Source organism: Fonticula alba (genome assembly GCF_000388065.1).
Source record: "Fonticula alba strain ATCC 38817 unplaced genomic scaffold supercont2.12, whole genome shotgun sequence".
Taxonomy (NCBI): Eukaryota; order Rotosphaerida; family Fonticulaceae; genus Fonticula; species Fonticula alba.
Window position 1 is genome coordinate 301,909 of NW_009242982.1, and position 14,677 is coordinate 316,585.

Sequence of the window (14,677 nt, forward strand, 5' to 3'; positions counted from 1 at the left end):
GTGATGGGCCGGCTGAGAGCGCCTCCTGGGAGCGAATCCGCTAGCCGGCGCCGGCCATTCCGAATCAGGAAACAAAACGTCGCAAGTCAGTTGGCTCCTTATCGGCCCGGGGACCCGGCGTGACCAGCCCAGTGCGCGTGTTCTCGCGCTGCGGTGCTGAGGCCTTGCAGCATGTGCGTGCTGCAGCCCCCGCGAAGGGCCAGCTGTCATCTGTTTATGCCACCACGGCGTGTGAGTGGTGTGTCCAGGCGTGTGCATCTTTATACATGTATAAAGCGGCGTGAGGGGGGGGGGGGGCGAGGGCGCGCCCAGCCGCCTCCGGGCCGGTCTAACTCGGCCACCCGCGGCCGGCCCAGGCCCCTTCTGCTCGGCCAGGCGCCGAAGAGGGGGGAGCCGGCCAGCCGGCGAGAGGGAGCCGGCCGCCCAACGTCACACGATCGGCCTCCGGGGGCTCTGCGCGGTCGACAGAACATCGGGCCCGCGCTCGCCCACCGAGAGACAGGGGGCGCGGGGGGGCGAGAGAACCCGCGCGCCAGGGCGGGAGAGCGGGAGATTCCTTCCGCCCCAAGAGACGGGGCCAAGAACATAACACCGGCCGGCGGCTGCGTGTTAATCTGCGCACCAACCCGCGCTGGGCCCCTGCCACCTCCCCCGCATCATCGCCGGGGCGGGGAGGGCGCAGGGCGCGCAGGGGGCGGCGGAGGATAAAAAATAAAAAACACCTGGCCCGCCAGTGACAGCTCCCCCCGCGGCCTCAGCGGCCACGAGTCGGGGAGATCTTGCGCGCGGCGGGTGGTTCTCCCCCCCCGCCGGAACTGACCGTGCCAAGGCGCGGCCCGAGACTGGACCAAGAGGGAACGGGTGACATTAATTCGGCCCGGCCAGAGGGGGGCCGATCTGCTCCGGGCTCCGTGTGGGTCCGTGCACGGGTGCACGCTGGCGACGCACCCCCACCGCTCGGGAAGGGGGGGGGGGGGGACGGCGAGACCGGCGCAGCCTTGGGCCAATCCGGCGCCCGGGAAAATGTCCCCAGCCATCTCGCTCGCCTGGCGTGTGGCCCGGCCGGTGCCCTCCCCCCGGGTGCGGTGCAGCGCGATCGTGGCCCATTTGTCCCTGTGTCCGCCCGGCCAACTTGCCAAAGGGGCCACACCTGGCGGGGGCCTGCAGGCCACCCCTTGCAGGCGCCCGCCCCCGCCGGGCCCGGGGGCTTCACAGGGCACCGTGACACGGCCAGGCCCCGGGGTGGCTGGGCAGACCTTTGCCAGCTGCTGGACTCCCCACCCCCCCCCCCCTGCTCTCGCTCTCCCCCTGCCCCTCCCCCTCTCGGCCCTCCCCGCTCTCCCGCACCACGCCGTCGCTCCAGGAAAACACCCTCACAGCCATGTCGGATCCTGCGTCGACCGCTGCTGCCTCGACTGCCGCGCAGGCGAATGCCCCGGCCGGGGCCAACACCACCGGAGCCCCGGCGCCCGGGTCGGCCAATCCCCCGGCCAGCACCCCGGCGTCTGCCAGCACAGATAGCGTAGCCACATCGCCACCAGCTGCTGGACCAAGCGGCTCGGCCGCCGGGACCCCCTCGCGGTCTGGCAACGGCTCCTCCGGCAGGCCCAAGAAGTATAAGCTGGTCTTCCTTGGCGACTTGGGTGGTACGTGTGTTTTTGTGTGCCTGCATGTGTGCGGGCTGCCGTCGGCGCTGAACTCCGTGCTTGTGCCTGCCGGTCGATGCTCACCGCCGATTTCCTCGCCCCCCCCCCCCCTTCAGTCGGCAAGACATCCCTCATCACACGCTTCATGTATGATTTCTTCACCCATAACTACCAGGCCACCATCGGCATCGACTTCATGTCCAAGACGCTGTACATGCCGCAGCGCACCATCCGCCTGCAGCTGTGGGACACCGCTGGCCAGGAGCGCTTCCGGGCCTTGATCCCCAGCTACATCCGCGACTCCAGTGTGGCGGTGGTGGTCTTCGATGTGACCAGTGCGTGCCATCATACCACCCCCGGTCCCCTCCGACTTTGCCTCCTCCCGCCGAGGGGGAGCTGGAAGCGGCAGGGCAGGGGAGCCCCGCGTGCGGGAGCCTCCTCCTTGTGCCTCCCGGCGGCCGCCGATGCTGACTCCCTGTATTCGGCCATTGCTTTTTCTTTTCTCTTGCCCTCCCCCCCCCCACCCACCCCCGCTCTCCCGCGCCCTTTGCGCACCTGCACATAGACCCCTCCTCATTCCACTCGGTGGGGCGTTGGATCGAGGATATCCGCGCTGAGCGTGGCAACGATGTGCTCGTGGTGGTTGTCGGCAACAAGTCCGATCTGGCCGACGAGAGGTGCGCATGGCCGCGCGCGCGCGCGCGCGCACACGCAAAAACGAGGGCATCGCGGGCAGCCGGGCCGCCCAGCCGCTGTGTCTAACCCACGCCCCCCCCCCCCTCCCCCCGCCCCCGCCTCATGCCTTTGCATGTGGCCCATCGCGTGCCGTCCACCCAGGCAAGTGTCCACCTCCGAGGCCGAGGAGAAGGCCAAGCAGTATGGGGCCCTGTTCACCGAGGCCTCGGCCAAGAGCGGCCGGAATGTCAAGGTACGCGCCAGGGCGGTCAACTGTCACGCGGACCCTTCTGCCACTCTGTCCTCGCGGCCCCTCTTCTTCGCGGCCGGGGGGAACGGTCAAAAGCGGCCCACTGGCTCTAACACCTGGTGCCCTCCGCACGCGCGCGCGCGCGCGCGCATAGGCCCTCTTCAAGAAGATCGCCGATGCCCTGCCCGACGACACGATGGGCTCTGGGGCCTCGACTTCCGGGCAGTCGGCCGCCACCACCGACATCAAGTCGACAAGTGCGTGTCCTGGGATCCTGCCTGCTGATGGCATTATCCTGCGCCCCTGGCAAAGTATCTGACCATGCCCTGACTCCCGCGGCCGCGTGCCCCCCCTCCACACACACACAACCCCTCAGCCGTCACCCTGGAGTCCTCGATGCTGAGCAGCGAGGCCGATTCGGCCGACCCGGCCGCCAACAAGGACCCCAACGCCCCGGGTGGGTGCGGGTGCTGAGCCATTCCCGACGCTCGGCCGTGCGGTGTACACACGCACGCACGCACGCACGCATGTGGACACGCGCATGTGCGCATGTGGTCACACGCATGCACGCATGTGCATGTACATACACACTCATGCACACTCATACACACACGCATGTATATATATACATGCATACATGCATACATGGCTGTGCGTGTGCGCTCGGCCCTGCGCAACTCCTCGCCCCCATTCGGCCATCTGTGTCAGGATGCCGCCGTGTGCCGCCACAGTTCCACGCGCAGAATCACATACATATATACTACATACAGACAGACACAGACACAGACACAGACACACACACACACACGCACGCACACACAGATCGGCTGATGCCCTGGGCGTTCGCACCTACACATGGACCCGCAGGAAGGGGAGTCGAGTGCGGCCACACAGGCACCTGGCCATCTGGATGCCACACGGTGCACATCCCCCTCCCCACCCCCGGCCGAGGAGGAGTTGCGGGCAAAGAGGGGAAGAGAATAACTATTTTGTTGTGTATTAATAGGGGGGGGGAGAGGGAGGGCACAAAAGCGCCACGGTGTACTGTGTGTATGTGAGACAGGGGGGAGGGGGGGAGGGGAGAGAGAAATGGGGAAGGGCATGGCCACCACACCCGCCTTGGGAGGTGCGTGCGCATGCGCCATGTGGCCCTGCTTTGTTCTTTCCGCGTGCCGGCGCACGTGGGTGATACAGCGAATGGAAAGGCCGAGAGTAGCGGGAGGGACACACACACGCATGGACACGGCGCGCGCGCGCCATGGTACCACAGAGCAGGTGGCAGCACTATGAGGGATGGGGGAGAGGGAGGGGGCGGAGAAAGGGGGGAGGGGGCTGTTTGAGTGCTCTATGCGCGCGCGCGCGCGCGCGCGCAGACAACGCACAGGCCGCCATACGGGAGGGAGAGGCAGGCCAGGTATGCCCGGGGAATGACACACAGGCACAGAGAAACACAGGGGGGGGGAGGGGGACAGTACGCGCTTAGTCGTAGTGAGTGCGGTTGGGGTTGGGGCCGAACATCATCTGGCGGATCTCGGGGAGCATCTGTGAGCGCATATGCCGATTCACACACACACACACACACATACGCGCGCGCGAGGGGAGGGGAGGGGAGAAGATGCGAAAGAGAGCCGAGGGTCAGTAGAAGGAAGAAGCCCGTGGCGAGTCGAGAGGCAGAAGACCAGCGGGGGAGGGAGAAAGGGGGGGAGGGGGGCAAGAGAACGCACATCCTGCTGGAGGAGCTCAAGACGGGACTCCAGGGTGTTGGAAATGCGGACCTTGCCACCAGGAGTGTAGGCAAGGACACCACCGGCGCTGTCCTCGGGGAGGGTGTTACGGGTGCAGACGGTGGCCTCCATCTTCTGACCGAGGGCCTCCTTCTCGTAGGCGGCAACGGCCTCGGGGATGAGCTCCTTGACGAGAGCGGCGTCCTTGGCGCGGCAGACAACGTTGACCTTGGTGTCCATGAGGGCGAAGAAAGTCTACGAGGGAGGGCAAGAAAAAGCACGGCAGAGGAGAGGAGGGGAGAAGGGGGGAAAAAGGGGAAGGAGGATGGCCGGTCAGTAGCGGAAGCAAGTCGGCGCCTCATCGGGGAGGGAAGAAGGCGGGGTGCACACACGCACCTGGATCAGGAGGTTCTTGAGGAGGGGCTTGTAGACAGCCATGTTGTCGGAGATCTGCGTGGGGCAGAGAGGCGGTCAGTGTCGGATGTCCATCGCATGGTAGCGGCCAGAACATGAAAGGGAGGGACCACAAGAGGGAGGCACGCGGTGGAGGGGGGGCCGGGCCCGAGAGAGAGAGAGAGAGAGAGAGAGAGAGAGAGAGACGGGGGGCGAGGAGGGCGGAGGGCGCATGGGGGAGGGGGGGGAGAGCGCGCGGGGAAGCACACAATGCACGCACAGAAGTCAGGCGCTTGGAGGTCTCGTCGAAGACCTTGACAAGGGCCTCCTCGCGGGCCTTGAGGACCAGCAGGCGGTTCTTGTTGAGGGCGTTGGAGTACTCGCTGCGGGACGGGGGCGCGAGCGGGACGGTCAGCGCGACAGCAGAAAATGGAGAGGGACACACGGCAGAGAGAGAGAGAGGGGGGGGGAAACAAAGGGGAGGGGGCGCCGGAGTGGCAGACGCACATCTTGCGCTGGACCTCGAGCTGCTTGATGCGGCGCTCGTGGGTGGCATCAATGCGGATCTTGGCGGCGTTGATGCGGTTGTTCTTCTCGGTGCTGGCCTCCTCCAGGGAGCTGGAGGTGATCATGTTGGCCTTGTCCTCAGCCTCCTTGGTGATGAACTCAACCATCTTGTCCAGCTGGGACGACTCGTTGCTAGTGGAAGCCATCTTCTTAACTGAGGCCATTGTGTCGGTGCGAACGGGAGCGAGAGCGACTGGGCATTAGAAATGAGGGGAGGCGAAAGGCAGAAAGAGGGAGGGCAGGAGGGGGGAGAGAGAGGGAGGGAGGGAGGGAGGGACGACGGGACGCGTGTGGATCGGGGACGGGGCAGGGGGAGGCGTGTGTGAGAAAAGAGCAAGAAGAGGGAGAGAGAGAGAGAGAGGGAGGGAGGGAGGGAACAACGCGCAAAGGATAGGCGGGAAGACAAGCAAAGAGAGAGGGGGGGGGAGGGAGGGAGAGCAGCAACCGGATACCGACGGCGCCGGCAACACGCCGGGCAGGCCCCGAGAGGGAAAAGGGCCAGCCGGCACCGAGGGGCAACCGGAGCAGAGCGGAAGGAGGGGGCGGAACAGACGGAGGGGAGAGGGAGGTCGCACAGTGGGGGGGGGGGAAGGATCACTGAGCAGAAAGGGGGAAGGGGAGTGATTCTCTGGATCCGTCTGGGATGGGGGAATATGGGGCGGTGCCTCTTCTCCTGGTGCGGCAGCGCGCCGGGGCCCCTCCACCCGCCGGGGCCGACCGGCAGGCGAGAGCCACCCTGCGCGCATCACTGGTGGTGTGGCAGAGTCGCCTCCCCCGGCCCGGGCCCCTCCACACCCGGCTCCGCCTGGGGAACGCCGGGGGGGGGGAGCACCGCGGTCCACGGCACCCTGGGCCCGGGCCCCGCCGTGTCCCCCCCCCGCCCCCCGGCGCCGTGGCAGATGCGCGGTCCGCGTCCCTGCGCTGCACACGGCGCGGTGGGGGCCGGCCGCGCCCAGCAGGCGCGCGCGGATCCGGGGGCGCGGGGCCCCACCCCGCTGGGCCTTGGATGTGGGGGCCCGCGCCGGCCAGAGCCCCCCTCCTCGGGCGGCCGAGGGGGGTTGGCCAGGGCCGCGCGCGCGCGCTCACTTGCCCCCCCCCCCCCCCGATGCCAGTCCAACCGTGTAGGCACCGCCCTGGCCTGGTACTTCCCGGTGCTCGCGCTGCACTGGTTTCCCCAGGGAGACTGCCCCCCCCCCCCTCCCTTGGGCAGCTGCTGCGAGAGGCGCCCCCGGCTCCCGGCTCCTGCGGGAGCGCGCCCGGGCTCCAGTCATCCCCAGGCCGGCACGCGAAAAAGGCCGCACCCGTCCCCGGGGGAACCTGTACCAGTGGCCGCGCCGCCCCCCGCTGCCAGGCCCCAGCTGCGGGCAAGCGGCGAATGTGCGCGAGCGCATGCGCGCCCAGCAGGGCGCCGGCGCGCGCCCTACACCACACACATACACACACATACACACACATACACACACACACGATGCATCGCCCGGGGCGAGAGCGCGCCGAGAGAGGGCGCGGACCCTAATGCGCCGCTGCTGGCCGGCCGGCCGGCCCCCGCCCCCGGCGCCGGGGGCAGAGGAACCCTGGCCCCTCTCCGCATGCCCGGTCGCCTCGCCGGATGTTCCTGCCTAGACCGGGGGGGGGGGGCTGTTGACTTGGTCAATCCCCGCGCCGCCCGGCCCCTGCAGCGGCCGGCGCCCCGCCTCTCGTGCCGCGGCCGAGCCCTGCGTGGACATGCTGCCAGCGCCCCGGCGGCCTGGCTCGCAGGCCTAGCCGGCCCCCGCCGGAGAAGAGACGGCCGGCCCGACCAGCACCAAGGGACAGAGCAGGGGGGGGGGGGGGGGGGCTGGCCACAAGGGCCCACCCCCCCCCCACCGGCCCCCCCCTGACCCCGGTACCCCGCCCCCCCCCCGCCCCACACTGCTGCTTGGCTGATCCCCCCCCTCCCCCGGCCCGGTGGCGGTGGCGGTGGCTGCAGTGGGCGCGGTCGCGAGACGCACGATACACACCCTTGTGCACGCCCGCATGCACACACATTCGCACGCGCACGCACAAGGGTGTGTATCGTGCGCACACGCCCCCCCCCCCCCCCACGCCAAGGACACCCAGTCCGGAAAAGGGAGCTTCCGAACGAGAGGGCGGGAGAGAGACGGAAAAAAGAAGTGCGTTTATTTTAAAGCCCCGAATATTTCGCCGGTTTTCTCCTCGCGCCCAGCCTCACGGGCGGGGGGGGGGGGGGAGCCCAGGGTCCCGCCCGCAGACGACAAGCGCAAGCAGGACAAGGCCCAACCAGCCGGGCCGGGGCAAAGGGACGGCGGCGGGCGCCCGCGTCCGAGAAAAGCACCAAGGGCAAGCCAGGCCCCGAAGAAAACAACAACAACGCCGGGGAATGGCATTCCGCGCATCACATGCCGAGCACCAGATAGTGCGGCACGTTCAGGCGCTCCACACGATCGGCGCGGCCCCGCCCCGGCCGGGCGGCGGCCGGCACCACCAGGCAGGTCTTCCAGCCGAGGGCATAGTTTTCCAGGTCGCTGAGCACCGTCAGCGGGGTCCCGGCCAGCAGGAACCCGCGCCCGGGCACCGCGCCGCAGAATTGGCGGATGCCCTCGTCGCGCGGCCGGGCCGTGGTGGTGGTGGTGGTGGTGGCGGGCGATGACGGCCCGGCGGCCCCGACGTCCACCGGGTCCGGGGGGGGATCCGCGCGATCCTCGCCATCCGCCGCGCTGGCCGGCATGTTTGCCTCGTCGTCAGGGCGCCGGAGACCCCGGTGGCGGCACTTGCCATGCTGCTCCAGCGCCTGGGGCGGCTCCTCGTTGGCCGCCGCGTCGGCGCCCTGCGGCCCGGCCGCCGGATCCATCGCAAGCTGGCGGTGAAAGTGCTCGTTCAGCCGCGCGGAGACCGGCACGCTCGGCGGCACAACACACAGGTCTGTCTCCCCCCCGGGCCGGCGGAAGGGGCATTGGTGGCGGAGCCGCCGACGGGCCCCGCGGCGCGGGCGCGCAGGTCAGTGTCCGCCACAGGGGGGGGGATCTCTCTCCGCCTTCCGGCCGGTGCTGCCTCGCCCTCCCGCCCCCGGGAACACACACGCTTCCCCCACAAGTGTCATGGCCCCCCCCCCCCGCCTCCGCCTCCGTTCCCTTCCGCCTGGCTGCCCCGGCGCCGGATCTGGGCATGCCCCCCGGTCCCGCCCCCTCCCCGGCACTCCATTGTCTTGGCACTTGGCCTGCGGGTGGCGCGGCGGTGGCGGGTGGCGGTGGTGCGCCTGGGCGTACCTTCCAGCCGGCCCGGGCGCGGCGCCGCGCCGCCGAAGTACCACGGCTCGTCCAGTGACTCGGCCGCGTGCGACGAGTCCCACGCCAGGCGCCGGTGGCGCGCACCACGCCCGATGGCACACCGCTGCCCCGGGCCGCCGGGCGACGACCCGGCACTCCAGCCGCCGGCCGGATCCAGCGAGTCCATGGCCAGCTTCAGCTCGTACGCCAGCCGGCACACCTGCGAGCTGAAGGTGCACACCAGGTGCCCGGCCCGGGCCAGGAGCAAGATGTCCCGGACCACCGCCTCGAAGGCCGCCGGGCCATAGCGCTCGGCCAGGTCGCCGGCCAGCTGGGCCGCCGCCGGGTCGGTCACCACGGCCAGCGGTCGCCCCATCCGGCCGGACAGGCAATCCCTCGCGGCCGCCGGGTCGTCGGTCACCACCAGCAGCAGGGCCACCTGCTCGGGGTAGTGGTCGGCGAACCAGCCCCGCGCCACGCGCACATACTCCTCGGTCGGGTACAGCTGCGCCTCGACGCCGATCTTGTCGCTCCGGCGGATGTGAATCCTGCGGCACACCATGCCCGCCCCGGCCGACAACCGTGTTAGCCCGGGCGCCAGCGCCGGCACCGGCCAAGGCAAGGCCCACACAATGCGCCACCGCGCGCACACGCACCCGACATAGGGCCGGTCGCCGCCGGTGGCCGGCTCCCCCGGCAGCCCCGCCCCATACGCATAGCTGGCCAGCTGCTCGGCGAAGGCCGGCGTCGGCCTCATCAGGAACCAGGCCAGCATGCCGACATACCACCGGCCCGGCGTCGAGTGGAACCCGGCGGCCGCGTCCCACAGGTAGCCCGGCAGGGCCGGCGGCAGGAAGTCCGGCACCTCCACAAAGCTATCGATGATGGGGAACTGCAGCACCCTGCCGGGCCGCCACATCCCCCCGAGGGCCGGCATCGTCAGAGGGGCGCGCATGTCTTTCGGGTGTGTCGCACGCGGGCCGCGAATCTCCAGGAGCCCCCCCCGCCCCGCCCCGCCCCTGCGCGGCCTTTCTCGTGGCTTTTGCGTTTGGCGTACTGCTCCCCATTTGGGCGCCCATGGCGGTAGTAGGGCGCGTGCGGATCGTAGAGGGCCTCGCAGTCGCCGATGCGTTGGAAGAACTCTGCTCCGCACCCGGCAAGGCGGTCAGAAAGGGCGCAGCACGGGCGGCGGCGGCGGCGGCGGCGGCGGCGGCAAAGTGCCACATGGGGCCCCGGCGCCTGCCTCGCAAACTCCGCCCCCCCCCCCCTCTTCCCTCCCCGACGAGCACGCACCATACCAGCCGCGGTCGGCGCGGCCACGATAGCGGATACTCCGGGGGCGGATGACCAGCGTGCGCTCCAGGTGCAGGGCTGCCGCCAGGCAGGTGACCAGATGGTGCGCCACGCAGCCGAACCCACAATCCTTGTCCAGCGAGCAAAGGAGCAGCGGCCGCTGCTCGCACGGGACTCCGTCCAGGGGCCGCGCCAGGCCGGCCCGCTCCGGCGACAGAGTCCCCCCGGGCAGGGCCAGGTCACGCTCCAGCTGCCGGAAGATCGGGCCCGGGTCCACGAATTGCAGGGTCCCCAGGCGCGACAGCAGGGTCCCGAGAGCCCGGCGTCGGGATGTGGCCCGGGCGCTCCGGAGCCCCGGGTCCTCCCAGACAATCTGGTCCACCTTGCGTTGGGCATAGTAGAAGAAGCCCAAGTCGTCCTGGTGGTCGGGTCCTCCGGGCAGCAAGTCAGCCACCCGGTCGGCGAGGGTGGCCGGCGCGTCGCCGGCTGGCGGGCGAAATGGCCCGATCCCGGGCCGCGAGGCCTGCTCGGCGAAGGCGCGGCGCTGCTCGGCTCGGATGACCTGCTCCCGGTCGCCGAGGGCGCGATACAGCTGCAGCAGCCGGGCCACGGTGCCTTCGGCCTGGCGGCCGGCTGTCGCACCGGGCCCCGGCGCCGGTGACACCGGGTCTGCGACGGCTCCGGCCTCCGGACCCCGGCCGGCCATGGCCTCGGCCCGGGGAGGGCGCGCGGTCCTGCGGTCATCGGCATGGCGCCAGCCAGGCAGCACCGGGCCGATTGACAGGCCGACCAGGATGCCCAGCAGGAAGATCGCCGAGATGGCCGCCCGAAGGCGGAGATGGCGCTTCATGGGGGAGGGTCCACGGAGGCAGGCGGGCAGGGGGGAGGGAGGGGGGGGGGGAAGATGACGTTATGCACGATACAAGCGACAAGCACGGGGGAATGCAGCTAGACGAGCGGGCGGGCGGGCGGGCGAGCAGGCGGATGACATGCCTTGTCACGGACGCCGGGGCAGGGCGCCAGGCTCCTCTTCAGCCCCACCCACTTCGGGCACCGGGCCGGGCACGCGGCTGGGCCCCGGGCGGGCAACTGCCCAAGCGGCACACGGGCGCTCGCCTCTCGGCCCGACGCACCTCGGTATGTCCCTCCCGCGCCACATGGGTCTCACTGCTGCGCGCATGCCGCCCGCCAGCCCTGTTCCTCGACGAGAGTGGCCCTCGCTCGACTCGGCCAGACCCATGGTGTGGCCATGTGGCGGGCCGCCAGCCACCGGCGCGCCATGGCACATCCCGCCCCCCGCCCCCCGCCAGCGGGCATCAGCCACAACACACCCGGCAGTTGGGAAGCGCACGCGGCGCCCAGGACGGCCAACAGCCTCATGCCAACTGGCGACCCTACATGCTCTCGCCACATGCCGATATACGCCTGAATTGCATGTGCCCGTGCGGGTGGGGCACACGGGGTGCCGAGAGGCGGCGAGGCGACCCAGGAGGCCAAGAGGACCTGCCCGGCAGGCTGCCTGCCGACCCGGACCCTTTCGTTCGCCCCCCCCCCCCCCTCCCCCCCGAGACCGATCTATTTCAGGCCGCTTGGCAGGCGAGGCCCCCTCCCCCCAGACCCCCTGCCCGCGCACGCGCGCCCTCTCCTGCCCATGAGCTCGCCGCCGCCGCCACTGCCACTGCCACTGCCGCGGTCGCGGTCGCCGCCGCCACCGGCATCGGGTGCAGAATAGGCCGACCTGCCGCCACGGCCCTGCCATCCGGCCGCGAGACATTTGTTGATCATTCCACGGCGCAAGCCCCGGCTGCGCGGCATCCATGGCGGTTCGGCGCGCCGCTGCCGCCCCCTGGGGGGGCTCGCCGCCAGCGCGGCCAGTGTCCACCCCGGCCGCACCGCGGGGAAGGGGCATTCCAGCCGCGCGGCGCGCGCGTTACACCCACAACCGCGCACGTGCGGCGCCAAGATCACGCCGCCCAAACGAAAAAAACCGAACTTTTGTTTACCGCCCCTCGGACCGGGCATTTTCACCCGAAAAGCCGGCGCCGCGCGCACGCCTCCCACCCAACGGGGAGGCCCCGGCCCCCGGGGGTCCCGCGACGCATGTGCGAGGGCGCCCCCCCCCCCCCCCCCCCCGCCAGCCCGAGTCAGCCCGCTGTTCGCGCGCGCGCGCGCGCGTGAATCGCCTGATGTGCTTCGCCTGATGTGCTCGACGAGGCCCGGCCAGATTGCCCCCCCCCCCCGTCCGGCACGCCGCACACAGGGGAAGGAGGTGGCCGGCGCCGCGGTGCGATCTCCGTGTGCGCGCGCGCACGCCCGCGATCTGGCGTCCGCCCCTTCTCTTGGGCCTTCCCTGCCTCGCCGGCCAGCCCCTAGCAGAGTCGCCGCGTAGAAGGGCCGCCACATGGGGCCTTCCCCCCTCCGTCCGGCAGTACCCACAGCCAGCCTCTCGTCTCTTCCCCCCCCTTCGGCCTTTTCTCTTGTTGCGACTCCTTCGCTCCCGCGCGTGTGCCACCCCGCCTCCCCCCCTGCTCAGGATGTCCAGCCCCCCTGTTTACATCGTCACCGGTTCCAACAGGTCCCTCCTCGGCCATTGACATCTTCCCCCTTTGCCATCCTCGCTCCTCCTCCTCCTCCTCCTCCTCCTCCTCCACCACCACCACCACCACCGCCCACGCCCTCAGCGTCTGACTTCCTCCGGTGCCCGTGCCCCGCCGCTTGCCCTGGCGTGTCGCCCCACAGTGGCGTCGGCCTTGCGCTCGTCCATCGCCTGGTGCGCGAGCTCCCCCTTCGGACCAAGCAGAAGCCCGTGATCGTCATGGCCTGCCGGAGCCGCGACCGAGCCAGCGCCGCGCGCGACGAAGTCATCGCCCAAAACCCCGATGCCCAGGTGGAGATCGGCATCGTCGACGTCAGTTCCCCGGCCTCGGTGTTCACTTTCTGCAAGTGGTTCCTCTCTCAGTGCGTCCCCATGAAGGAGGTCCTTCTCCCCTCCCGGCTTCCCTTCCTCCCGCCGCCGCCGCCGCCGCCATCCATGCTACGTCTTCTGACGCCCCTTGCGCCCGGAAGTTACAACCGCCTGGATGGGCTCTTTGCCAATGCCGGCATCTTCCCGAACACCGGCATCGCGTATGGGGTCCTGCCGCGTGCCCTGCTCCGCGGCATCCCGTACCTGATGATGTCCGGCGGGGAGGACCTTGTCATCCAGCCGGTCGGCCGTGTCACCAAGGACGGCCTCGGCGAGGTGTTCGCCGCCAATGTCTTTGGGCACTTCATCATGGTGCGTGCTTGCCTGCCCCATGCCGTGCCCCTCGCGCCTCCCGGCATGCGACCCTGACGCATCCCCCCTCCCACAGGTCCAGGAGTTCGCGCACCTCCTCCAGGCCAACAACGGCCGTGTTGTTTGGACCTCCTCGAGTACCGGCATGGCGGACAAGTTCTCCTGGAGTGACCCGCAGTGCATCAAGGGGTGCGTGCTCCCGTCTATGGACTTCCCCCCCTCGCTCGCTCTCTCTTTTTCTCTCTCTCTCTCTCTAGCATACACACATGCCGATCTCCCGGGACGCCCTGCCCCATGCGCGCCAGACCACCTTCCATGTGTCACGACCCCCTCCCCGCCTCCCTCCCCAGTCGCTCACCTGCCATTGCCCTTTCCACTGTGCACATCACAGCAACGCTCCCTACCAGTCCAGCAAGTATGGCGAGGCCCTGCTGAGTGTGGCCCTGAATGAGCGCCTGGCCCGGTCGTACGGCGCCCCGGGGGTCGGCACCGTGCGGTCCATCTGTGCCATGCCGGGCTTCGTCCACTCGCCCATGGTCAGTGTCTTCATGCCCAGCTGGCTGTGGCAGGTGGCCATCATCTTCATGGTTTTGGTGCGTCTCTCGTGTCGCCGCCGGTCGCCGCCGTGATCGCCGCCGCTGCACCCATTTGCTGGTGTCCATGCGTCTTCGCTGCTCACCTCCCCCCCTCCCCCCCTCCCCCTCTGCCTCCCCACCAGGCTCGCTTCATCTCGCCGGTGGCCAACATCACCCCGGCGCACGGATGCGAGGCACACGTCTACTCGGCGCTGGCGCCAATTGGGGATTTCACCGCCGACGACGAGGAGCTCATCTCCTGCACGGCCTTCTCGCCGGATAGCCACCGGCATCTGCTCACCGGCGCCGGCGGGCGCGGGTATGTCGACCGGTCGCGGGTGCATGTGGCCCGGCCGGCCGGCGTCAGCACCGGCTCCGGCCTCGTGCCGGCCCAGGACCGCGTGGTTCTCACCAAGGAGGCGCAGAACTACTTCCGGTACCTGGTGGACCTGGCCGACGACTTCCGCCAGAAGAACGGCCTCACCCCCATCGGCGATAGCACCATCCCCCAGCCGGCCAACGCGATTGAGCTGTAGTTCACACACACGCGCGCCCCCCTCCCCCTCCCCCTCCCCCCCCCTCCCCTAGAGCCCCGGCCCTTTGTGCATATTCGATGTCCATGTCGCCCATGCATGTGCATGCGTGCTGCGCATGCGCCCGCACACACGCCTGCAGTGCTACCGCGCACTGTGCCCCGGCTTCCGCCGATGTGCCGCGGTGTCCCCGGATCCGGAGCCCCCCCTCACCGCCGCCGGCCGACGGGCTTGGCCTCAGTGCGGGGGACCTGCTTTGCCTTGAAATATACCCTCTCACCCCCCCTGTGGATGTTCGTATGTGGGCTTCATGTGCATGGCCCTTGGGGACGGGCGGCCCCCGGGCCCCGGGTACACAGGCGCATGCATGCATCGCGCGCGGCGACGCCCGCCTGCGGTCGGATGTGTTCGTTTGATCGGTCGCACAGGCCTGGAGTACCCCCGCGAGCGTTGTGCCCCCCCCCCCCCCCCCCCCCCC

The 14,677-nt window shown here is 70.0% G+C and overlaps 4 protein-coding genes across 5 annotated transcripts; 2 read left to right on the plus strand and 2 right to left on the minus strand.

The window, feature by feature from the left end:
• Nucleotides 1–1,289: 1,289 nt before the first annotated feature.
• Nucleotides 1,290–3,354, plus strand: H696_05602 (rab family, other). The gene is made up of 6 exons (XM_009499417.1): nucleotides 1,290–1,646; nucleotides 1,763–1,981; nucleotides 2,212–2,323; nucleotides 2,484–2,574; nucleotides 2,726–2,828; nucleotides 2,948–3,354. Exons 1-6 carry the CDS (start codon nucleotides 1,382–1,384, stop codon nucleotides 3,043–3,045), a joined length of 888 nt encoding a protein of 295 aa, XP_009497692.1. The 5' UTR covers nucleotides 1,290–1,381; the 3' UTR covers nucleotides 3,046–3,354.
• Nucleotides 3,355–3,571: 217 nt separating this feature from the next.
• On the minus strand, nucleotides 3,572–5,915 carry H696_05603 (ATP synthase (E/31 kDa) subunit). Its single transcript, XM_009499418.1, has 6 exons — nucleotides 5,831–5,915; nucleotides 5,196–5,448; nucleotides 4,969–5,071; nucleotides 4,692–4,745; nucleotides 4,296–4,550; nucleotides 3,572–4,113 (listed from the first exon to the last, which is right to left on the minus strand). Exons 2-6 carry the CDS (start codon nucleotides 5,417–5,419, stop codon nucleotides 4,051–4,053), a joined length of 699 nt encoding a protein of 232 aa, XP_009497693.1. The 5' UTR covers nucleotides 5,420–5,448; nucleotides 5,831–5,915; the 3' UTR covers nucleotides 3,572–4,050.
• Nucleotides 5,916–7,650: 1,735 nt separating this feature from the next.
• Nucleotides 7,651–10,664, minus strand: H696_05604 (hypothetical protein; the record flags this gene model as incomplete). The annotated part of the gene is made up of 5 exons (XM_009499419.1): nucleotides 7,651–8,177; nucleotides 8,522–9,069; nucleotides 9,178–9,423; nucleotides 9,579–9,663; nucleotides 9,815–10,664. 5 exons carry the CDS (start codon nucleotides 10,662–10,664, stop codon nucleotides 7,651–7,653), a joined length of 2,256 nt encoding a protein of 751 aa, XP_009497694.1.
• Nucleotides 10,665–12,245: 1,581 nt separating this feature from the next.
• On the plus strand, nucleotides 12,246–14,246 carry H696_05605. 2 transcript variants are annotated; one of them, XM_009499420.1, is made up of 6 exons: nucleotides 12,246–12,389; nucleotides 12,554–12,772; nucleotides 12,881–13,091; nucleotides 13,168–13,280; nucleotides 13,483–13,684; nucleotides 13,810–14,246. In XM_009499420.1, exons 1-6 carry the CDS (start codon nucleotides 12,349–12,351, stop codon nucleotides 14,200–14,202), a joined length of 1,179 nt encoding a protein of 392 aa, XP_009497695.1. In that variant the 5' UTR covers nucleotides 12,246–12,348; the 3' UTR covers nucleotides 14,203–14,246. The 2 variants fall into 2 exon arrangements, with proteins under 2 accessions (XP_009497695.1, XP_009497696.1); XM_009499421.1 differs by lacking the exon at nucleotides 12,246–12,389 and having other exon boundaries at nucleotides 12,462–12,772.
• The last annotated feature ends 431 nt before the right edge of the window (nucleotides 14,247–14,677 follow it).